Source organism: Neovison vison, chromosome 4, assembly GCF_020171115.1.
Source record: "Neovison vison isolate M4711 chromosome 4, ASM_NN_V1, whole genome shotgun sequence".
Lineage (NCBI taxonomy): Eukaryota > Metazoa > Chordata > Mammalia > Carnivora > Mustelidae > Neogale > Neogale vison.
This window is the reverse complement of record NC_058094.1, coordinates 81471275-81497374: the sequence shown is the minus strand read 5'-3', so window position 1 is coordinate 81497374 and position 26100 is coordinate 81471275. Positions and strand designations below refer to the sequence as shown.

General features: G+C 33.8%; 1 protein-coding gene across 3 annotated transcripts in view; it reads right to left on the bottom strand.

Moving 5' to 3' along the window:
* Positions 1–3048: 3048 nt before the first annotated feature.
* Positions 3049–26100, bottom strand: part of RB1CC1 (RB1 inducible coiled-coil 1) — a 95562-nt gene continuing 72510 nt past the window's right edge. Inside the window, exons 16-24 of one of the 3 annotated variants that reach the window (XM_044245605.1) lie at positions 25084–25249; positions 22803–22911; positions 22469–22709; positions 14295–14349; positions 13248–13295; positions 10883–10941; positions 8638–8774; positions 5543–5613; positions 3049–4522 (exon numbers count right to left, since the gene is read on the bottom strand). In XM_044245605.1, coding sequence (XP_044101540.1) covers positions 4445–4522; positions 5543–5613; positions 8638–8774; positions 10883–10941; positions 13248–13295; positions 14295–14349; positions 22469–22709; positions 22803–22911; positions 25084–25249 — 964 coding nt within the window. In that variant the 3' untranslated portion in view covers positions 3049–4444. The remainder of the gene's footprint in view (positions 4523–5542; positions 5614–8637; positions 8775–10882; positions 10942–13247; positions 13296–14294; positions 14350–22468; positions 22710–22802; positions 22912–25083; positions 25250–26100) is intronic. The other 2 variants (XM_044245606.1, XM_044245607.1) reach the window with 2 other exon arrangements.

Sequence of the window (26100 nt, the reverse complement as noted above, 5' to 3'; positions counted from 1 at the left end):
TTTTTGCTATTAGGTTCCACAAAACATCTTGCAGAAGCAACATAAAACATTTATAAAAATAGCCTCTGAGTGTGCTGGAAATTCCTGAATTGTCCATTTTATAGTGATAGTTCAGTAAGAATGGGGGGATTTCTCTCTCTAGCAGGCCTAGCACCTGCTCTGAAGGGAAAAGATTCGGTGACATCTGTTAAAATGGCTGAACAGCACAGTATTTTAATGGGGGCACAGACACTAAATAGGCATTGCTAGGTATATTCTTATGTGATGCATACAATTATTGCTTTGATGAGAGCACATGGAGAATTAATCTTGCATTTTGTAGCACTGAGGTTTGCCACTTCTTTCCATTAACATGGGGACTGCTATTGCTATTAAGCCTTATTTAAGGTAGGAATGGATTCTTCCATGAAACAAGATGGGATAGGGAGGGAGACAAACCATAAGTGACTCTTAATCTCACGAAACAAACTGTGGGTTGCTGGGGGGAGGGGGGTTGGGAGAAGGGGGGTAGGGTTATGGACATTGGGGAGGGTATGTGCTTTTGGGTAAATTGGAAGGGGAGATGAACCATGAGAGACTATGGACTCTGAAAAACAATCTGAGGGGTTTGAAGTGGCGGGGGGGTGGGAGGTTGGGGTACCAGGTGGTGGGTATTATAGAGGGCACAGCTTGCATGGAGCACTGGGTGTGGTGAAAAAATAATGAATACTGTTTTTCTGAAAATAAATAAATTGAGAAAAAAAAAAAAGAAAAAAAAGAAAAAAAAAAGGTAGGAATGGAATAGGTGGAGTTCAAATGAAATGGTATCCAAGTCTGAGAAACCTAAGAAGTATGTAAACCAAATAGTTTAAGCTGACTGCCGTCTCATTACCACTATGTTGAGAAGTGTTTGAATTTCCATCTTATTCATAAAGATAATAAATTATAGAAAGCATTTTTAAAATTGGCCAAAGATGGCTTGTTTATATTCTGAGACTATGACTAATATAAAAGCTATTAGTGGACAATGACATTTTTAACTGCTTCCAGTTTTTACTACTAAGTAAAATTCGTATTTGTGGAAAATTATTTTAAACATTGAATTTTGTGGCTTTAGACATCATTAAATCACATTCTAGTCTAAAAAAATTTCAAGGATATCTATAACGATTTCTAAATATCAAGGGGGTAATAGCTACTTTGCACCTAACTTGAGAAAGAATTGTGATGGTTTAAAAAAGACAATTTTTATCCCCTGCTACTCCTTTGAATGTAAGTTGGTTCTGTTAGTTTGACCAAAAGACAAGTGACAGAATTTGATTTCCAAGCCTCAGACGTTTGCTACTTCTTTCAGGAATGCTGCATTGCTTAGAAAGCCAGGGTATTATGATGGAGGCCACATAGGGAACCCAAATATCCCTGGTGACAACCCCAACTAATCTTTAGACACTTCAGTGAATATAGAGCATCTAGCCTAAATTGAGTAAACAGGTGACTACAGCCATGTGAGCAACTAATTGTTTTGGAATGAACAGTTACACAATAAACACTTGATACAGAAATTGGTACCAAAATTGTGGGGCTGTCATAACAAAAGCCTAACATTTGGCACTGCCTGACCAAAGGCCAGAACAGTGAAGGAGTTGTCTGTGAAGGTTGGGAAAGTAGAGAAACTGTTACTGGAAGCTGGAAAGATGAGGACATTTTGCAGTAGACAAACAAATGGCAAAAGTAACAAATGTGTGCTTCCGGGTCAAGTTTCCAAGAAATGTTCAAAGTGACAACTGATTCATTTTAGCAGTGTATAATGAGACATGGGAGAGATGGTTCCAAAATGCAGGTCTCTGGGAAATGTGACTTGATGAAATGAAATACGAGGAAACATTTAAAAAAACTGAGGCGCTGGCAATTATACAATAATAGCACAAAAAGAAAAAACAACAGAGAAGCTTCAAATAGACTACGGGCTGTACAAGGAAGGAAATGTAATCCTAGCTCAGGACTTGGATCAGCAAACAGTATTTAGAGTCATGACAATGTAAATGCTAGTTGAAAAGTAACCGTAAATTACCGGAAAGAGAGCAGAGTGAGTTCTAATGAAATAATTAAAATTTCATATAAGACAGTAAACTGATAACAAATTATCAAGTAAACTGCAGTGTAGTTATGATTTGGTATATAAACTAAAAAAGTCTAACAAGTAAAATTTTACCTCTATGTGGTACAACTGGGAAATAGGACAGGGACTTAGTTAGGGGTGTATTAATTTTTTTGAAAGCATGTGCATGTCTTATACCACGAAAATTTTAAAAAATGAAAGTGAAGGTTAAGATAATTTTTGTTCATTCTGTTCTTAGCATATGTAGAGGAAGAAGAAATTACCCACATATTTTACATGTGCTTGAATTTTACTTGAAGAAAAATATGATTTAAACATTCATCCCTGGAATAAAGATATATTTCTATTAGAATCTGAGTAGTGAATTTAACAGCTTTTGACTCCGCAAAAAATCTTTACAATAGCTAATATTTATCCAGTATTTAATGTTTTTGAAATTGTTCTAAGTACCTTGTATTAATTTTCATCACTTAACCTTCAAAATGACCTTAGGAGGTAGGTCCTAATAGTATACCATTTTATACATGAGAAAACTGAGGTTCAGTTTAAGTTGCCCAAAGTTAAGGTTAGATCTAGAAATGGAACTCAGGAGTTCTGATGCCCCAAAGTACAATACACATTGACCATAACCAGAGGGTTAAGAACTCAGTGAGTTCTGACTTCCAGGTTTCATTTTTCTTTTTAACTAAGAAAATTGCATTTTCCTTACATGTGTTTTATAAAGGGATATATGAACACTGATAGGATGGATATAAAAGAAGAAAAACTAAGAGCAATAAAATCCAACATTAAAGAGGAGCATTAATGAAACGATGGCTTTCATGTGTCAGACCACTTTGATTCCACAGAACAATGACCACATATTTATGTGTGTGACAGGTACCAAATAAGTCAAAATAGTCCATCTGGCAGATTCATTTAGGCTCAACCAAATCTGCTTAACAAAACCATTCGGTATATAAAGTAGTTTATTGCTTTGGTTTTTTTGCATTGAGATGTCATGGAAGGATTGAATAGAAACATGTGAAATCATTTGCTCATTTATTCATTAATATGCTGTCAAATTCAGTTATCTATACACTATGGTGTTTATTCCATTTTCTGTACTATTAGATATACATATTTAAAAAAATATTTAACTTATTTTTAAGAAGAAATTAAATATTTTCTGAAAAAGAATCATTTAATTATTGTTCTCTAGCAACAAACCTGAAACAAGCCTCATCCAACTCAACTAACTCATTTAAATAACTTTGCTCCATAGCAATTTGTCTACATACCTAGTTTACACAATTCTATTCTACATAACACTGTTTTACCCTGTTACATAGTATATAGTTAAAGAACATTTTTGTAATAAACATGTTTCTCTTTTGATTTGATACAGAACAAGTTTTTCCACACTTCCCAGCAATCACTCAAATATATTAAAAACGTATCCTTCTTTAAAAGGCACACACATTTACAGGTTCAAATCTTTATTGTTTTAAAATTCTACATGTCTTTTACAATACAATACTTTGTTATTTAAATGACCTCTAAATGGTTAATGTACAATGAATATGCTTTTTCTGAAATCAAACCATGAATTACGATTTCATCAATATGACTATTCTAAACCAAATAATAAAGAGGTTGGGAAGTCTCCAGTGCTGCCTTTGAAACTGTCGATAGCACTGACTCTTCCCTTTAGAACCCAGGTAACCACTGTTGAAAGTGCTTTTGAAGATTGCTGATTATGGCTGATCTTATCATCAGTCACTCAAATTAAGAGTTTCTTTTTGTTTTGAAACATCAAAGGGCATTTAAAAAAATAAATGAAACAATTTGCTTTAGTAATCTACAGAGGCAAACTCAAAGTTATGATTATCTGCATGCAATAACACTCCTCTTTAAATAGTTTTGAAGAATTTATACATTTTATAAAGAATGTGTTTAAGAGTGCAAGTTTTCTGATATTGATTTCACAAAAGGACAAATGCTGGTAATAATAACTAACATTTAATATCTAAGTCCAAGCTAATGTATATGTAACAGGCAATTAATATGGCTAACCATAAGCCACAATGCAGGGTATGCCCTTTGAGAAAATGAACTAGTTTGGTCCGCATTTCTAGTTATTTGGGTAAAAAAACAAAAACAAAACCATTTTAACTCAGCCAAGGGTTTTGATGAATTTATTGTTCCTAAAACGTAGCCAGTTAAAAAGTAAGTGATATACACCAATGAAGTATATTGTCACGGTGACTTTTGTATAAAAAGATGGCCTGCTGTTTTTGGAGTGATGAGTAAGCACTGTAGGACAAATCAGAAAAACGTCACAGAAGGTTTAATTTCTTCCATAAATTATACTTTCTTATTCCATGACACAGCTTTCACTCTGTAGAACTTTGTCCCCAAAGGAACTTTAAATCTGTTTTGTGCCTAAGAAAAGAAGAAAAGGAATCACTTAAATGGGTAAAACCAAATTACAGAGGTGCTGTCCTATCACACTACTCAATGCTAGAGTACTGGGGGCTGAAAAGCATGGGTGAGGAGAAGTCTTTATAAAAGTATACAAGATCCAGCCCTTACACCTGAGAGTATACTGAACCACTAATACTGATGGAAGAAAGAGCTGGTAATCACTGCTCAAGAATATAGTACAAAGGGAGATATATGTCATGATTTTAAGTATCAAAGCACCCTCAAAGCACTGTTTTAAGTTTCATTAGTGTTTTGGAGCAGAGGGGCCCCAAATTACAGTGAGTCAGGAAAAATGCTCATTAGATTCCATTGATTCTTTTTTTTTTTTTTTCAATTTATTTATTTTCAGAAAAACAGTATTCATTATTTTTTCACCACACCCAGTGCTCCATGCAAGCCGTGCCCTCTATAATACCCACCACCTGGTACTCCAACCTCCCACCCCACCCCCCGCAACTTCAAACCCCTCAGACTGTTTTTCAGAGTCCATAGTCTCTCATGGTTCACCTCCCCTTCCAATTTACCCAAATTCCCTACTCCTCTCTAACGCTATAGCTTTGATACTGCTGACATTAGTCACGTACATTTTTAGTCACCAATTTTTTTGCATTCTTTCTTCAATAGGGGTAAGCATATGAAAATCAGAAAAAACAACTTGGCTACAAATAGATCCACTTTTAATCACCAGTTACACTGTGTGATTAAGAAAACATAATGGTTCTAGAACAGAAACTTGCAGTTATTTTCATGTACAGGCCAACTAACTGTTGGTAATCTACCTACAACCACTCGTTAAAGATAAATAACAGATATTTATAAAATTGGTGGTTCATACTCACAACTCATTAAATTCAAGGTATTAATGAAATGAGCTAAAGGACAAACCACTGCCCTACTAACAATTTCTAGGTGAAGTAGTTTGTGAATCTGAATCTTCTTGATAGTTTCTAGGTTTATATCTTTTGATGTAGTTTTTACCTTTTTGGCTTGACAGTATTCCTTTTCCATTACTTTTCCAAGTACCCAGGGTCTTCTAGATGCACCTGAAGCTGTTGAATGAAATTGTTAATTTCTTTTTAAAAGTAAGGATATAATCACCCATGAAAACATAACTGCCAGAATCAAATCAAATAAAGTTCTCTAAAGTAAAAGAAGGTATAAGACTTTTAAAACAAATCACTAAAATACAAAATTATTTGTAAATCGAAAATTAATTCCTTTTACTTTTCAGCCATAGTTTTGGCTTTTCTCACTAAATATAGATGATAAATCCTATCACAGAACTAACAAAGTTCAAGAAATACAAATAATCTAAGTACAAATCATGAACGAATAAATCTAGGAATTCTAAATTAGCTCAACGGTGCCATCTACTGAAAGTGCTAAGGAAGATGACGATGTCCATTTCTGAAAGCAGACAGTTACTCAGACAAAAATTTCTTTTCTAGGTTCAAAGCAAACCACCGCCCTTTTCTTTGGTGTTGGGGGTGGGGTGCCTTGAACGCCAGTGCTCAAGGGCAGGAGTTGCATCTGCCTGGCAGCCTGGTATGCCTTGGCATGGAGTGTTAACATCATCAGTGCAGAAAAAATGGCAGTTAAAGGGTTAAGAACCAAGTCTGGAAAGGCAGTGCTTATGTGAAGGGGAGATGGAAAATGTGGGAGGAGACAGGCTGAAAACAATAGTTCTCATAGAGCCAAAGTGTGACAAGCTAAGAAAATTTTATTTTTTAATTCATCAGAAGATACGTTTTTAAAAGAGTCGATTTCAAAAGTATTTGGCCAGTAAACTATCTGGTTAGGCTAAAGCCTTTGAAATTCCTAAGAAAAGACAAAACTGATTTTTATTCTGTAAACATTATTTGGCAACATACAAATGAAAGATATTGCAAGGGGTGCCTAGGTGGCTCAGTTGGTTGAGTGTCTGCCTTCAGCTCAGGTCATGATCCTAGGGTCCAGGGACTGAGTCCTGTGTTGGGCTCCCGGCTCAATGGGGAGTCTGCTTCTCCTTCTGCCCCTCCTCACAGTCATGCTCTCTCTCTTTCTCACTCACTCACTCAAAAACAAATAAACAAAATCTTTTAAAAAATTTTAAAAAGATACCATGAGTAAACTATTAGAAATAAAAATATATAGATGTATCACATGATAGAAAGATAAAAGCCCCTAAGCCAAAGGATATGGAAAATATTCTCAAGAGTAATATAGCACATCACAGACAATCCATGATTTCTGGAAAGAATGATCTAAAACTAAATACTTATGTTTTGTTTGAGGAGTAAATAAGTCCCACTGTCATGGGCAAAAAAACCACTATTATTATTCCCCAGGGCAATGACAGAAAGGTAGGGTAGCATCATCCCCAATTGGTATCCTCTGTTCTGTATTTCTCAAAAAAAAAAAAAAAAAAAAAAAAAAAAGGTTGGAGGGGAGAGAAGGCTGGAGTTCCTTGGTAAAATAAGATTGTTAAATTCTTTTCTCCAAGACCTCTGAGAACCTTTAAAATGGTAATGTGCACTGTGAATCTCTAAGAGTATACAGTGTTTCTTAGATTTATTTTCATTTATTTATTTATTTTTAAAAAGATATTATTTATTTATTTGACAGAAAGAGACACAGCAAAAGAGGGAACACAAGCAGGGGGAGTGGGAGAGGGAGATGCAGGCTTCCCACTGAGCAGGGAGCCCAATGAGGGGCTTGATCCCAGGACCCTGGGATCATGACCTGAGCCGAAGGCAGACACTTAACGCCTGAGCCACCCAGGCACCCTTCATTTATTTATTTATTTATTTATTTTTTAAAGATTTACTTATTTGTGAGAGAGGGGTAGAGAGAATGCATGCATGTGGAGGGAGAAAGGGAGAGAATCTTCAAACAGATTCCCCCTGAGCTTGGAGTCCAACACGGGCCCAAGATCACAGCCTGAGCTGAAACCAAGAGTTGCACATTCAACCAACTGAGTCACTGAGTTGATTTCCTAGATTTAAGCACTAACTCTCCTATTCTTGGGAAATGCATATTGAAATATTTAAAGACAAAGATCCATGATATAACTTAGGCTCATATGGTTCCAGGCAACAAAACAAAACACGCACCCATTTGTGTATATTTATGTGTTTTTACACTTAGACATACATGTGTAGAATAAGACAATGGGGCAAAATGTTAACAATAGCTGAATCTGAGTAAAGGTGTATGGGTCTTTTGTTTTTGCTCTGTACTTATCATGCAACTCTTTGGTAAATAAAAATCATTTTCAAATAAAAAGCTTAAAGAAATGAGACAAAAGAAACCCACAGAAAATCAAAACAATACCAAGTTCACTGTTTTCAAGACACAAAGCCAGTAAGCTGTAAGGTTATCCTCTCATTTTTCAAAGTCTTATGAAAACTATACAAGTGTGTGGACATTCACCAACAACCATGATGGACTGATTATGTGACATGGGCCTCGTTCAAGAGGTGGTATTTGCCCATGTTGGTTAAGTCATTCTGAAAAGAAACATCAATGTAAATGGACATACATTCTTGTATTTTAATAATACTATTTAAGCTAAGTATCCCAAGGTTTCTATTCTTCTAAGTTCAAAGTAATTATAATAGACATTGTAATTTGGTAAATTTTAACAAAACTATTTTTTAGAACGCCTTAAAAATTAAGTATTGACAAGTTTAATGAAAAACAAGGTAGGAACATAAGATGATAATAAATAAAAGATATTTTATAGCTGGAGAGACTATTTCTTCTAAAAGTAGTCTTTTTTGCCTTTTTAAATAAATGAGTGTGAACTAAGCTTAAATAGGCTGCATTTATATGGGAATTCTGATAATATAATTCTACTTTTGCTAGGGTATGAGATACTTGACCTAAATGCACTAAATATACTCTAATTTTGAACTGTCCAGAGACCAGGAAAATAATCTAATACTGATTTTATAAAAAACAACAAAAAAAAATTAAGCAGAGTTCCTTCTTAGTGATTTAATTCTGTCATACTCAAACAAGAGGGTAGAAAAATCTTTGAAATATTCTCTACACTCCAGGTTTAATAATTTAGTAATGGATGTGACACTTACCACCCTCACCTGGTTTGAGATCCAGGGCAGGCAGAGACTCCGAATGCAGAAAATACAAGGTTGGACTAACAGTAAATAACACATAATTGTCGTGGCGCTCATCTAGGATGATGAGTACCAAATCTCCAACCTGAAAACTGAATAAAGGAATATAATTTATTGTCTCAATAGTTACTGCCTCACTCTTCTGAAAACTTTTAAGTATATATTCTGCAATGTTCTACTCTATATTCAAATATCAATACATTATTAAAACTCACATTAACACATGATCTTTTTTTTCTTTTTTTCTTTTTTTTTAACTCTACCCTGCTCCCAGTGGGAGTGCTGGTCATACATAGCACATGTTCAAAGGGTGATGCCCATTGACACTCAAAGACCAAAATTTTTAAATCTCCAATACTATTGTTTAAAAAAACAAAAGTAATGCTTGGATAAGGGGGAGAAAAAAACAGTATTATAGTCACTAATCACAGGAAGAAGCTATTCATCTCCATTTCCATCTTAGAACATGAAACAAATTCCAAGTGAACTTATTTACAGTCACAGTGGAAAAGAAAGACTACATACTATTTCTTCTGTCTCCAGCTTTAGAGCTCTTCAATTTGAAAGATAAACCTACTGTGCTCAGTTCATGTACTTAGTTAGGGTTAAACAGGACAGTGAAAATTAATGCTTTGGGGTGAAGGCCCGAAAGGAGGAGCAAGGAAAGAAAGAAGTGGGTACAACTGCCCATATGCTTTAATTGGCTTTGTGTCTTCAGAATCATTTTTAGAATGTTGTTCAAAATATGAACAGGCATTTAAAGTTAATCTTTTGACCTTACTGAATTTACCAGTTCAAGTAGTTTCTTGATGGAATCTTTGGGGTTTTCTATATAGTACCATGTCATCTGCAAATAGTGTTAAGTTTTACTTCTTCCTTGCTGATTTGGATGCCTTTTATTTCTTCTTGTTTGACTGCTGTGGCTAGGACTTCCAATACTATGTTGAGTAAGAGTAGTGATAGTTACCAGAGGGGAGGCGGGTAGTGGCGATGGATGAAAAGAGGTGATGGAGATTAGGAGTACTTTTATCATGATGAGCAGTGAGTAACACAGAATTGTGGAATCACTATATTGTACACCTTAAACTAATATAACACAGTATGTTAACTACACTGGAATTAAAAGTAAAAACTTTAAAGAAAGTTAATCTCAGATTTCTTAGTTGTCAAGATAATTTAATTTAGTAGGTCCTGTTCCTGAAAAATCATCAAAATCACTGGGAAAGCTTTTAAAGGATAATAGCTTTTTCCTTAATTGCTCATTATACAAATACTTGATGCCTACCTAACAAGATGTGGCAGGAATGGTTTTGGCTAAATACCAGAACACCTTCAAAAAGGTAGACAGGGCCTCTCTTTAGGCAGTTAAATATTTTTTTTTCTTTTAAAGCTCATCTCAAAACTGGATTTGATTTGACATACAGCTGATACATAAAAGCAGATACCAGCTACCTTTCTAACATCACTGAGAAAAGATAAAATTCTAATTAGAAGTTGAAGGCCAGAAACCACAGATGTCTGACAACCAAAAATTTAGTTGACAGACCTATTTTAGACAAAAATAAAGGGTCTTGTAAAAATTTCTAGTTTACTGATTTTTGTATCTGTCCATAGGTATAGGATATGTGCTGTTCATGTGTTCATGTGCTGCTGACAATGCTTTTGAAAAACTTTATTACAGAGATCCTCCTTTTAATAGCCCATGCCAAAAACCAACATATTATGATGGGTGATGGGGTCCTGGAAGACTCTCTATGAAATTATTCAACTGATAAATAGCATATTATGAATTTGTAGTAGTATATCAATAAAATGAAATCTGAAAAATAAAAATGAGGAAACAGTATGACTTAAAAAATCTGACTCTCCAACCTACAATGTAAAAGGAAATAGGATGTAAAAGAGGTGGCATTAGCTGAAAAGTAGAGTCAAAAGGAATATTTGTGTATAATGATAATTGAAGCTGTAATGACTTCAAATATAATGCTAATGTTTCCAAGAATGATTTATGAAAACTATACTTTTTAATAAAAAATTTTTACTACCAATGGGTACAAAACACTCAGCTCAATGCACTTGAATCTGAAGGATTACAGCCACTGAAAAATATTTTCATTAACAATTCAATAAATTAATAAATTTTAAAAAATCAATAAATTTATTTCACATGGAAAACAGAAAATATAAATATAATACTTACTCTCTAATAGCTATCTTTTCAGAATGCCTTGAGGATACCGAAGACATGCTCTGAGACATCTAAAAAAAAAAAATGAATAAAGTTTATAAAATTAAAGTACCACATATATTTATTAGGTCCTTGTTGCAAAAATTTCTTTTGATATCACATCTGTGTCCCAGCTTTTAAGAGTCCAAATATTATGTTCACTAATGTAATTGCTTTTCTTCAACAATGACTTTCAGTGGGCAAATTCACCTACATTTTTACATATGGTATTTTTTAAATCAAATTTGGCTGCATTAAAAACTTTAAATATAGAATCATATTTTATTTATAATTACACAGTTAATATTAAATATATCACAGAATATAGATTGACAAGTTTTGGAGAAGCGCTTGCCAATTATAACACATCGGTTTCAAATCTTTCATTTTGGCAAAAGAACAAACCGAAAAACTCTTGAGCAAAAAAATCTTAAGGTCCAATATCTAATTAGGAAAAACAAATAGAATACTCCTCTGGTTAAAATAAGGGTGGGAGAAAAAAGTCCTGAGAATTGGTAAAGTTCTTCACTTACCTCCAAGGCAACTTCTGAGAACTTCAGTTTAAAAACCCACTATTCCCAGCAAGGGCTAAATAATGAGAGGTGTGATTGCCCTCCATTTCCTCTCCTGATGAGCACAATGGAATGGGACATGCTAGCTGATGTAGTGCTGCCTTAGCCCAGCTGGGACTGCTTGCTCTTCAAACAGGCTTTAATCCATTATTTAATACCATCACATGATACATGGGACATGTATCCCATGGTCTTGGGGCCTGAAAAGATGGCAATGATGCCTATATTTCCCAAGCAGAGTGGGTCCATTACACAGCTGTACAAATCAAGGACAGATAAATGAATTTCTCTTTGTTTAAGAAGTCTAATTCTGATGCTCAGAATTTTTTCCATTGCCCTCGGAACATTATCTGGAACGATGCAGGGTCTCATTAGCATTTGGAAACAAAACGAACAACAAATAGTAAATAGAAAGGCCTAAAAGTGTAGTAACTTTTCAGAATCATCAAAATGGTCTATATGCTGCCAGTGAAGACAAGTTTGATTGCCCATTTTCCAGACCATATTCAATTTTATTTTGATTTTTAAGTTTTTCATATATTTATTATAAAATAAACGAGGGCTGAGATTTAAGAAAACACTGTGTGAAAACAGTTGTAAACTAATATGAAAGTATGCTTTACACTAAGTTGTATCTTGGGGTGGCAGTGGGGTACTCTGGATCTGAAGGGCAAAAAGCTTTCATTCATGAACACTTCCCAAGTATCAACTGTGTACCAGTTACTAGTCTAGGTGCTAAGAACACAGAAAATTGATTATAATCCTTGCCAGACACAGCTTATATTCTACTGGAAATACTGCATAAAACAGCATACTGAATGATGTCTGGGATAGGCAATTCTTCTTAGTCTTTGTGAACAACAATTTCCTCTACTTAGAAAAATAGTAAATAGCCTTAAGATTATCTTGGTGATAAATTGACTGGAACGACTATAGACTAACTGACTATATGACCAATGACTACAGAATTAAGATGTGATTTACACTGTCTGAGTTGGGGAAGAAAGGCATATGAAAGAAAGCAGATGTTTCCCTATAAGACACAATTTTTAAAAAGCTCAATTCTAATCAGTACCTTAAAGTTTTCAAAAGTATTGAACACAGGCCTTAGATTATTCCTATTTTGTTGTAAATTACAATTATTAGAACTTGAAAAATTAAGTAATTCCTTTATTAAAACATGTAAGATCAACTGTATAACTGTTCAAGTAACTGGTTAGGTTTGCAGGTGACAGCTGAGCCAAGATTAATTCAAAACCATATAGTCTCTCATGCAAGGTGTCAAGGTCAAACAGCTCAAGTTAAATTTAAAAAAAGAGAGAAAAAAAAAGAGAAAGAAAGGGGAAGGGATACAATGTATTAACTATTCACACTTCCATGTGAACATGTTAATTTTCAAAAGGCCTATGAAGAGTACCTCTAACTTTGTTATGGACTTAAGAATCCTAACTTGATGTTATAAATACACATAATTATGGAATCCTAAGTGATCATAGCTTTTAATCAGAAAACTGCTTTGATTTTATTGATTGATTTTAACATTATATTAGTAAGGCAGTCCACTTGGTCAGTTCTATGGCCACATATAGTAACTCTGAAACAAGGTCATCACTCTGAGAATCAATTCATTAATGACCCACAAGGCCCAATGAAGCTACTAGAAATAAATTAATCAAGCCGTATACATCTCTGATGGTATTTATAGTGAAAGATATTGCAAAACATTTTGAAATGTTAATATCTATTTGGTAAGAAAAATAACTTACCAGTCTTTGATTTAACCGCTTGTTTTCTTCTTCTTTCAACTGTAATGTCTGCAGGAGAAAAAAAAGACCCCTGTGGTTTAATTCCTTGTACCTTCTCAAATTGAAACTTAGTAATTGTCAAAATTTCCTGAATCTTCACATTAATGTTCTGATCTACTATGAAAGATTAGGATATTCTTTTTTATGGGTCTTTTCCAACTGTTTTAATTATTTACAGGCATAAGAGAGAGTTAGAATAATTTTAGGTACATTTACCTAGTCCTAGAGTTCTCAGAATTTTACATGCATTAGAATTACTTGTGACACTTCTAAATATGCAGTATGTAGCTGAGCTCTATCCCCAAAGACTCTGTAGGGAATAGATATGAGACAGGGATAGGAATAGATATGGCCAAAGAGAAGGATTCTGTAGTTGTAACCCACACCCCACCTGATTCTGACAAAAGTGATCACACAACTCTTTAATTAAAAAAAAAATGTAGAAAATCTTAAAAGCCTAAGGAATGAAAAGTGGTCTATGAACAAAGATATGTTAACTTTAAATCAAAATTACATACAACCCAGTAGTACAACTGGGAGGAAACCACGACTGCCAATTTTTTCTTGTTCAATTAATCTCTTAAAAATCTCTTTTCTTCTTCGTTATTCATATTCTATTTTTGCCCAATTCTAGAAAATATTTACCTTGCTTTTGAAATACTTAAGTTCATAATTATAATGTTCTGTGCATTTTGAACCATTACTGAATAAAATCATTATTCCATATATTCATTTTATAAAGAACACCAATCTTTCTTACTGATAGAGACTTAAATTATTGGGAAGAAATGAAAAGGAAAGGACTGAGTTACTACTGCCAAACATTTAGCCAGTTGGATTAAAAAAAAAAATGACAGTATTTCTCAAAACGTTAACCATTAAAGTAACCATTAAAAGCAAGATTAACTTATAAACACAACTGTGTATGTTTTCAATACAAGGTTTATGTAACTGCATCTCCAAAGTGAACATAGCAAACATTGTATTTCAAGAAAGAAATTTACTTACTCGTTCTAACAGCATTATTCTCTGTTTTTCTTCAGAGAGCATATGAATATTTTCTCTAAAAGAGAATGATGTATTTTAGTTTAAGTTGTTAAAAATTCTTAACTTTACATTTTCCAATAAGATTTGGAAATTTTATACTAACTTTAACTATTAATACAGAGCACTTAAAAAATTTAAAGGTCTGTACTAAATTTTCAAAAGCAGCCTATTTAAATTAGGATACATTTCAATGGTATATATTCTTTGTACCGGGTCTTGAACCTAGGTCTATAAACTGTTTGAAATTATAAGCAAAACTTTGTGCATGCATTTTTCTAGAGATAAGGTCTTCTAAATTTTAAGTCCCCCCCCCCACTCTTCTTCCTCTTTGTGGGGTTAATCTATGTTACCAATCAAGTGGTACTTCTTGGGTGGCTTCACCATTAAAACTACAAACAAAATAAAATTCTACACATACTTGAGTAAGCTACAGAACTTAAAGTTTTATTTTATAAAAAAATAAACCAAATATCAATAGACTTCAGAAGTATTACTAAATGGCTATAAATGTGCCTTGTGTGAATCTGCCCATCACACTAAAATACTCAAAAAACTAACACCTCCATCACTTACCTTTTTTGCAAGGCAGGGAGAACACTGAAATTCTACTCTCCTATCATATTTCAAATACACAACACATACTGTATGTATGTGTATGTGTGTGTAATATATATATGTATGTATGTATGTATGTATATATATATATATATACACATACATATCCTCAGGTCTTATTCATCTTACAACTGAAATTTTGCACCTTTTCCTCCCACCTCCTGGCAACCACTTTTCTACTTTACCAGTCTGATTTATTAGTTAAAGATTCTTCATATGGGGGATACTATGTAGTATTTATCTTTCTCTGCCTGGCTTATTTCATTGAGCATAATGGCCTCCAGTTTCATCCACACTGTTGCAAAGGGCAGAATTTCCTTCTTTCTTATGGCTGAGTAATAATCCATTATATATTTTTATTCACCATTTTATCTATTCCTCTATCAAGAAATACTTAGGATGCTTCCTAAGTATGTTGGCTACTGTGAATAACGCTGCAATGAACATGGGAGTACAAGAATCTCTTTGAGATAATGACTTCATTTCCTGCGCATGTATATAACCAGAGATGAGACCGCTGGATCATACGGCAGTTCTACATTTAATTTCTTGAGGAACCTCCATACTGTTTTCTATAGTGGCTGTGCCAGTTTACATTCTCACAAATGGTACATGAGGGCTCCTTCTTCTCCACATCCTTGCCAGCTTTTGTTATCTATTGATTGTAATAACAGACATCCTGATAGATATGAGGTAACTGTTATCTTGTGGTTTTGATTTGTATTTCCTTGATGATTAGTGACACTGAGGAACTTTTCACATACTTGATGGCCATCTATATGTCAACTTTGAAAAAACATCTGTTTTTTTGCCCACTTTTTAGCTGGTTTGTTTCTTTGCTATTGAGTTTTGTGAATTCGTTATGTATTTCAGACATTGATAATTTATCAGATAAATGATTTGCAAATATCTACTCCCACCCATGGCTGGCCTTTTCATTTTGTTGATGTATAGAAGCTTTCTAATTTGATGAGGCACCACCTATTTATCTTTGTTGCCTTTGCTTCCAGTGAAAAAGCCGTAAATCAATGCCAAGGCCAATGTCAAGGAGCTCACCTCCTATATTTCCTTCCATGAATTTTATGGGTTCAGGTTATGTTCAAGTATTTAATCCATTTTGAGGTGATTTTTATATATGACGTTAACACAGGGATCCAATTTCATTCTTTCGTATGTGGCTATCCAGTTTTCCCAGCACAATTTTTTGAAGACATTGTCCTCTCCCCATTAGTTTTCTTGGCTACCTTGTCAAATTTTAGTTGCTTAGTATGTGGGGATTTATTTCTGGGATCTCCATTCTGTTCCACTGAGCCATGTGCTTATGCCACCTGTCTGATTACCATAGCATTTTAAGACAGTTTGAAATAAGGAAATGTGAGGTCTCCAGCTTTGTTCCTCTTACTCAAGATCGCTCAGGCTACTTGGTGTTTTGTAGTTTCACATGAATTTTAGGATTGCATTTTTCTATTTCTTTGAGAAATGCCACTGGAATTTTTATACAGATTGAATGAAATCTGCAGACTGCTTTGGTTAATAGACATTTTAAACAGTATTAATCTTGCAATCTAAGAACACAGGATACCTTTCCATTTATTTTTGTGTCTTCTTCAATTTCACCAATATGTTTTAGTTTTCAATGTACAAATCTTTCACCTCCTTGGTTAAATTTATTCCTAGGTATTTTATTCTTTTTGATGCAATTGTAATGGGACTGTTTCCTCAAATCTCTGTTAGTTCACTATTAGCATATAAAAACACTACTGAGTTCATTCCTTCCTGCAACTTTACTGAATTTATGATTAGTTCTAACAGTTTTTGGTGGTCTTTAGAGTTTTCTACATATGTCATATCATCTGCAAAAAGAAAATTTCACTCTTCTTTGCCAGTTTGGGGTTTTACAAATTTTCTTTTCTTGCCTAATTGCTCTGGCTATGACTTCCAGTGGTGAGAGTGGGCATCTTTGTCTTATTCCTGATCTTAAAAACCTTCAGCTTTGCACTAGTAAATGGATTTTTCATATGATCTGGGTTTCTCATATATGGCCTTTATTATGCTGAGGTACATTCACTCTATACACCTAACTTTGTTAAGAGTTTCTATCATGAAGGGACGCTGGAAATTTTGTCAAATGCATTTTTTCTTTCATATATTGCAATGATTAAATGATTGTCATCCTTTGTTTTGTTAATGTGGTATATATCATACTAATTTGCAGATACTGAGCTACCCTTATACCTGGAATAAATCCCACTTGATCACGATGGATGCTTTTTTTTTTTATTATTTTATTTATTTATTTGAGAGAGCAAGTAAAAGAGATCATAAGTGGGATGAAGGGCAGAGGGAGAAGCAGACTCCCAGTTGAGCAGGGAGCCCGATGAGGGACTCGATCCTGGGACCCTGGGATCCTGACCTGAGATGAAGGCAGACAACTTAACTGAGTCACCCAGGCGCCCCGTGTGCTCCTTGTAATGTACTATTGAATTCAGTTTAGTAACATTTTGCTGACAATTTCTGCATCTGTTCATTAGGAATATTGCTCTGGATTTTTCTTTCCTTCCCTTGTCAGGTTTTGGTATCAGGGTAATGCTGGCTTCATATATAATGAGTTCAGTGGAGTTCTTTCCTCTTCCGTGTTTTATAAGAGTTTCAGGAAGTTTGGTATTAGTTCTTCTTCAAAAAAATGTTTGACAGAATTCACCAGAGGAGCCATCTGGTCCTGGACTTTTCTTTGCTGGGAGGTTTTTGATTACAGATTCAATCTCCTTAACTATTAACTAGCCTATTGAGATCTTCTCTTTCTTAATGATTCAGTCTTGTTTGGTTGTATGTTTCTAGGAATGTATCCATGTCTTCTAGATTGTCCAATTTGTTGGGAATAGTTGTACACAGTAATCTCTTATGGCTCTTTGTAGGTCTGCTATTGTGGTAATGTAGTATTATAATTTAATGTTTTAAATTCTTTTGCATGTGTAATTCACAGATTACATTTTAAGCAACCTGACTGAGGCAGGAATTCTATCTTCTAAATGTTAATTCTTGTAGGAAGAAGCTTTGCCTAACATAAGGTCACAAAGACTCATAATTTTAGCTTTTACATTTAAGTCCATGATCCACTTTGTTAATCTGTCTTGTAAAGTAAATGAAAGATCCAGTTTCACTCTTTTCATGTGGATATCCAACTGTCCCAGCACCATTTTCTAAAAAGGCTATTATTTCTCCATTGAATTGTTGTCTTGGCAGCTGTGACCATAATGTAAGGGTTCAACTGACTATGAGAGCTTACTTCTGGACTTTCAATGATTTATAAACATATACATTCACATATACAAGCACACAGATATAGATGAGGCTACCACGACCGTCTTGATTGCCCTAGCTTTGTATTAATTTTTGTAATAAGGATGTGTACATTTCCAACTTCATTCTTCTTCGTTGCATATTATTTTGGTTATTTTGAGTTCACCACATTTCCATATGAATTTTAGGACCCACTGTCCACTTCTGCAAAAAAGGCATACTTCAACAGCAAATATTGTGCTGAATCTTCACATCACAAGAGTTCTGCTACCTCAACAAGATTAAGTCCCCCCCTTTTAAGATTTCATTTTTAAGTAATCTCTACACCCGGTGTAGGGTTTGAATTTACAACCCCAAGATCAAGTATGCTCTACCGACTGAGCCAGCTAGGTGCTCCAAGATTAAGTCTTCTAATCAATGAACATGGGATTTTTTAGGTCTCCAATTTTGTTAAACAATATTTTATAACCTTCAGTGTATATGTCTTGAGCTTCTTTTGTTAAACTTAAATATTTAGACTTTTAGTGAAATTCTTGGGACTGTCAATAACAAGAACATGTTATAGATACAAATAAAGATAGTTTTATTTTTTCCTTTCCAATATGGAATGGATGACTATAATTTCTTTTTCTTGCCTGAGTGCCCTTTATAGAAGAATGGATCTTTTTCTTCTTAATTTTTAGGGGAAAAGCATTCATTCTTTCATCACTGAGTATGATCTTACTTGTGGGTAAGATGCTTTTTATTAAATTAAGGAAGTTCTCTTCAGTTCCTGCTTTACTGAGTGTTTAAATAAAGTATCTCTTTATTGATACTGATAGGGTATATTACATAAACTAATTTTTAAATATTCGGCCAATATTGCATTCCTGAGATAAACCCAATAAGAATCCCCTTTATGTATTGTTGGATGTGGACTATTAGTATTTTCTGAGAATATCTGAATCTATAGTTATGAGATATTTTCATAAGTATTAGAACTGAATTTGATGTGGAGTTTCTCATTCAGTAGGACTTGGAAGGGTTCTAAGATTTTAATTCCTAAGGAGTTTAATGCTAGTTCTGATACTGCTTATTTAGAGAAGGAACCTGAAGAATGACTGTTAAACTACCATTTTTAATTTTTCTAAAATAAGTATTTAAAGTTATTTAAAATAACTTTAGAAACACAAACAGAAAATTAAAGGGAAACTCCTAAAGTTGGTTGAAATAAGTAGAAATCCAGCATATTTAACAAGCCAATTAGAAAAGGACCAAATTGGCATTACTATCCCTAGCTTCAATTTTCTTTTTCTTAGTTTCATTGAGGTCTAATAATTGATATGCAAAAATCTGCACATACATTTCATATACACATCTTGATGCGTCTAAACATATACATACACCATGATACCACCACCACAACCAAGGAACCAGATATATCCATCAAATTAAAAAATTTCTGTGTGTGTGTATAAGAAAAAGAGAGAAATTTTAATGTAACACTTACTAGTCTTTTCCTTACGCTTCCCTACTCCATATTCAAAGCAGTCTACTTTAAAAAATGCTACTATGTTAAAAAAAAAAATTTTCAGTCTTTAATATATCTGTAGTATTTTTTTGGTATATAACATAAAATATAGGTTACCCTCCACCAATAAGCAACCAGGTATTACTCCAATGTCTCACGTCTTCTTCCAAACTCATTTAAAATGCCATCAATTTCCATACATCCATCGGTTTACTCAAGACAACCAAATCTAGTAATCTATTTACCTGTGACTTTATCAACAATATACGGAATTATCATCTACATAGCTTAAGACTGCATATTAACATCCAGCAGGATAAATTCCTACTCGCTGATAATTTTGAAAGTTATTACTGTTTTTTTGCACATATATTTTTCTGTATGAGTTTTAATATCCAACATCAAATTTTACCTACTTATCCTGCTGAAATTTTAAATGGGTATAAATAACTGAATAAATCTGATGAAAAAACAGTATCTTTGTAACACTATACTTTATCATCTTCAACTATCAAGCCTTTTAGTACCTTTCATACAGTTCCACAGCTTTCTCCACAAGGGTCTTGCATATTTTTCGTTAAATTCATTACTAACAAATAATTTCCTTATATTTTCATTGGGACCTCATACACACACACACACACACACACACACACACATACATATATATATATATATATATTTTTTTTTTTTCCCATCAGCTTTTGCTGGTAAATAGATGCAAACTGCTCTATTTTGATATATTTAAGACACACACTCTGATGCAGTCTTACTACTTTTAATAGTCTGTTAGGTCTATGTGGTTTGAAAAGGATATTATCATGATATCATGACAATTAAGACTTTACTTGCCAATTTTTATTGTTTATTGTCTTGCAGAATGGTGATGGTGACAGCTGGCATTCTGGCATTCTTCCTAAAATTATGGAAAATGCTTCTAAATGTTTCAACATTGAATATATTTGCTATGTCTCATGTATACTCTCTCAAACTAACAAAGTTCACTTCTATTCATAGTTTACTAAGTTTTTAATTATTGCATTCCTGAAACACTCCACTGAGTCATGATGATCATCTTAATACTCCATTGTATTTAAAATGCTGGAATTGTCTTGTGGACTTTTTACACTTATATTAACAAATGAGATTAACTTTTATCTTATTCTGTATAATTTTTAAAACCATACCTGCAGTTATGGTTCTACTCATTCCACATATTGTACCTACTTTTTGCTTGATATTTTATTTATCACATCTCATATACTTTTACGAATTTCATTTTCTAATACAGATACTTGAGATTATGTAATTCTTCCAGTGTTACCACCTTCTTAGTATCTCTCGTTTTTTGATACTTTTGTTTAGATTTAAATAACTAAATTTCCATTTTCTTATCAATACCTATGTTGAATATACAGGTATTCAGATTTCGAAATGTATAAACTTCTATGTTTGTTACTGATTTTCAATCACTTATGTTTAGTGGCTGGAATTGTATCAATATTTAGACCTTTGAGACTTCCTTTGTGATCTGGTATATAGTGAATTTTCTTGACTGTTTCTGTATTGTTTTATTTTTACTTCACTGTGCCCTGAGAGGAAATTCTACTGTTAATATGGATCTGAAAAGTTCTCATTCTACTTTTTTTTTTTAAGATTTTATTTATTTATCTACAGAGATCACAAGTAGGCAGAGAGGCAGGCAGAGAGAAGGAGAAGCGGGCTCCCCGCTGAACAGAGAGCCCGGTGCGGGGCTCAATCCCAGGACCCTGAGATCATGACCTGAGCTGCAGGCAGAAGCTTAACCCTCTGAGCCACCCAGACGCCCCTCTCATTCTAGTTTTAATCCATTTTTCTTTCATATACAATTGATAGAAGTTACATTTTCAAGCATCTACATAACAATGAATTGCTTATGGTAAAACTGCTCTCTCTAAATATGAAAACTTCTTCTTAAGTTTATAAAAACTATTGCTTTGAGTAGCTTATATATTTTTCCCTTTATCATTTTTCTTTAGGTGCTTCTCATATGTAGAATTGGATCCTTTTTTTTTTTTCCCCCTGAGGTTTTCTCATTAGGTCAGTTAACTTTCCACATATTTTGACTTATTTCTGTCATTTACATTTTCTAATCACCATGGGTTCTTTAGAGGTTTGTGCCTTGCCTTTCTGAATTAGTTCATTTCTCTATTTTTCACATACAGTCTTAAAGCCTTATATCTTTCCAAGACTCAAGTTAACCAGTTTCTACTCCTTTTTTTTTAAACCAAATGGAAAGCTGCATTTTTACTTTTTAAAAAACTCCTCTGCCTTCTCCCACCCAATACACACTCATCAAAATAAATATATTTATTACTATAGTAATGCCTTTTCCTCGAGTTAATGGGCCTCAAAATTTAAACAGTTCTATAAATAAAAATAGTCTGACACTACTGCAATGATCATTATCTTGGAGGCCTATGAAAAGTCTGGTGCACATAAAAAGTATAACAGGTCAAAGTGATTCAAATACACACAATCAGCAGTATTAAAATATTTCTCAAATCTACAGCTTAAACGAATTTAAATGGCACAACTTTCAGATATATGGGCTGCGGGCAACCAGCATTGCTACACGTATTTCCTATCTTGAGTGCTTTCAGCTTAGACAAGTGCACTAGTGCTATAAAAGCATGTATTACTTAAGGCAGTTGAAGACATATGTACTTACTGTACAGACATCATGCTTGTCTCCATTGCTGAATCAACTTTTCCTTCATCTTGTGTTTCCATGGCTGATCTCTCTGTTTCACCTGGGAGTTCAGGTGCACAAGCTCCATAAAGTTCTGGGGCTGCAGCTACATATGCTGAAGGAACAAAACTGCTACTACGCAGCTTACTGACTTCTTCTTCAAGTTTTTTCTTTTCCTCAAGCAAACGAGCTCGATCTTCAGATAGTGACTCTATCAAATCTGAAGGCCCCCCCAAGTTGAAATAACATTATAAAACATTTCATATGATTTTTTAATTTTAAAAATAAAAATATATTGTGAAATATTACTAACCTTTATCTCGCTCTTGCTGTTGCATTGTACTTTTCAACTTATCACTAAGATCATTGATTATGTTTTCTTTTTTCATTTTCTCTCTTGTTAAAACAGTGTTAAAATTGGTCTGGAACAAGAGAATGACAACTACTTAAATTACCTGCATGTACACAGCAGCAAGGGCTAAAGACTCTAGCAAATATTTTTGCATGGTGCATTTGTATGTGGAGAAGATAAAATGCAATTCACAAATGATGTTAATTTTTGGTAAGAATGTCCTACTGTGGTAAAAACAATGTCACTGGGTTGTCCTGAGGTTCCATATTAAGATCTGCTCCGATTTAATCACTTAAAAATGAATTCTATTTTTTCATTATTATCTACATCTCTATTGTCAAAGGAAAAGCATTAGCAGATGATTTTAAAATTGGGAAGAAAGAAAACAAGTGCTGTTATCCACTTTACTTTTTCTTTAATAATCTTTCTGCTTCTGGAATCTTCCTTTTGTCTTACAGCTAAGTCTTGATTACCACAGTAATATTTTATAGAGATGACTTTATCCCATCTTCTTCTCCTTTCTGGACATTTGCAATAGCCACTGCACATGTAGTTAATAATAACCGGATCTGTTACTCCTTTAATTTTTTATAAAAACTTTCCTACTGTGAAACGCATATATCAAAGTGCCTACACAGATCACATAAGCCCATCTGGCAATTCTAACTACAGTTTCTTTTATAAAGATAACTGAATTGTTAACAATTTCATTTATAAGATCTCCATTAAGATCTTCTTTAAACTTAAAAGCAATAGCTGAATGGTAAATTATCTAAATTGATTCTTCCCATCTGCCCAGCATTTCCAATTCCAAATTTAATAATCTATGATCTTTCGATCAATGCATAATGCCAATAATGCTAAAAACTGGGAGATGACTTAGTATGCCATTTTTAGATCAAAATTAGTTAATTCATTAAAGATTGAGTTAAATACCATTTCTAGCCAGAAAGCATACATGAAGATGCCTTGAACATTTATGATGCTAAGCCATTTCTTTTGTTAAGCCACTTCTCCATATATTATGTATGTATAGAAAATTAACAAATATTTATAATAGTGTTTTAGTCAGTTAATTCATCCCAAATATTTATAAAAGCATATTTCAGCCAATTAATCCGACCCTTATTTAATTTTGTAAATCAGAAATTGCGTATTAGCTCACAAAAGAGCACAGAGAAAGAAAGTGAATGGAAGATATAGTTTAAACATAGATGTATATATAAAATATATCTAAGACATATACAAAGGATTTTTTAAAAACAGAGACATCATTAATAATCTCTTCATTGGTAATTCTTCCTTAAAACTGGTTGCTACTCCATCTCCCTGAACACTTAATTTTGTTGACTTCCATAGCCACATTTTTCCTTTTTTTAGTTATTTTTTCTTATTCCCCCTTTCAGGCTCTTCTTTCATTCCCCAAGCCTTAAGGCTTAAAAATAGAAAGTTCCTACAGGTTTTGAACTACACTTCTATACTTTTCTTGAATTCTACAAAGACCTAAATGTAATCACACCACTACAGGAAAAGGAAAATAGCACATATATTGAACAAATGTGTGTATCAACTGCAATATGTTACCTGTTTCAGAAAAGCATTCCTTGGGGTAAAAAAAGCAGGTCATTATTCTCCCTGCCCTGATCTGTCACAGCAGGCATCCACTGTCCCCACAGCTGCCCACGTCTAGCAGTTCTCCACTCTTTCTCCCCAACCCAGTAGTACAAATCCAACTGTGGATTTCCTTTATTTTCTCTCCAAGTGCCTGAGGTGAAACACAGCTCCTGAAGAAGGCCACCACCTAGTCCTTAGAGGTCTGTGCCCGTTTCCCATATAAGCTTTACCCTCTCACCATTCCTCAATATTATTAATCAAGTGAATCAACAAAATTCAACAGTAGGCCACGATTATGTACCACTAGACTGTCACATGGATAAAAATTATAGGAAGCATAAGAAATTTGTATAGATCAGCATGTAATTTAGAGTAATAAAATCTGAGAGCTTGGGGGAAAAATTCAAATATGTGCAAAGTAATAGAAGCACTTTCATTTTACAAAAAACCTAATCTGAATTGAAAATGCTTTTATCATGAGGATATTTAATAAGTATGACAGGGTCAATGCAGGTAAATCACATGTAAGATATAAGATGCCCTGAGTTACACAAAAAAATTATATTTGTTAATTTATGTTTATCTTCTTTAGACCTGAAATAAATGAAACAAGGGTTGGGGAACATACCTGTTGTTCAGCAATCAGAGATGTTCGAACATTTTGCATTTCTTCATTCTTTCGTTTCTCTTGCTCTTCAAGTTGTTCTAGAAACTTTGCTTTTTCTTCCTGAAGCTTTTCTTGAAGTTCAGCAACTAGGCTTGAAGAATCTTCTCTGGTAGATTCAATGGCAAGACTTGAAAATTACATACAGTATTAAATTTTTTAAAAAAATAACATATAATCATAAATATACAAAATTTCACAATTAGTTGGCATCAGAAAGGCTATATACCTTCCTTAAACCGAATAGTAATTAATTACTGTAAACTGAATAGTAATTAATTACCATTAGAGATAATTCTATGTAATCCTCCACCCTTTTTACCTACTAAGGAAAGGGAAGCAAGTGAAAGGGAAAGTTTAACAGAGATTATATACTGACACCAACATGGTAAATGCCTCTAATGATTACATTTGATAAATTCAGGGTAACCTGCTTCTACCTGCACTGGGAATATTTTCAATATAACGAATCAATATGCCTCTCAAGAGCTCTGCTTCAAATGTCAGTTCTGCTAATGCAGTAACTGTAACGCACATGACAGAGAAAGAAGAAAACAAACATATGTGAGGATCACATACTTTTGAAAAGTCCTTCTTAATTTTTTAAATAGGTTTTAGTTCACTTTGTTAATTAGTAAACAAATAACACAAAACTAAAAGGGAACTTAAATGTTCACACAGCAAATCTACATATTGATCATTCATATTCACCTCCCTCCAAACTAGCTACCCCCTAAGGGGTTGCGGATAAAACACCAGAGGTAAGAGAAGAGGACACACAAGGAGAAAAAGCCCAAACACAAGTTAGTAAGTATTGTAATTTTTGATATAGAAGTTAATTTTATCTTTCAATCCAATAATCTTTTTTAAAAATTATCATATGGTTTCACTTATTTGTGGAGCATAACAAATAGCATGGAGGACAAGGGGCGTTAGAGAGGAGTAGGGAATTTGGGTGAATTGGAAGGGGAGGTGAACCAT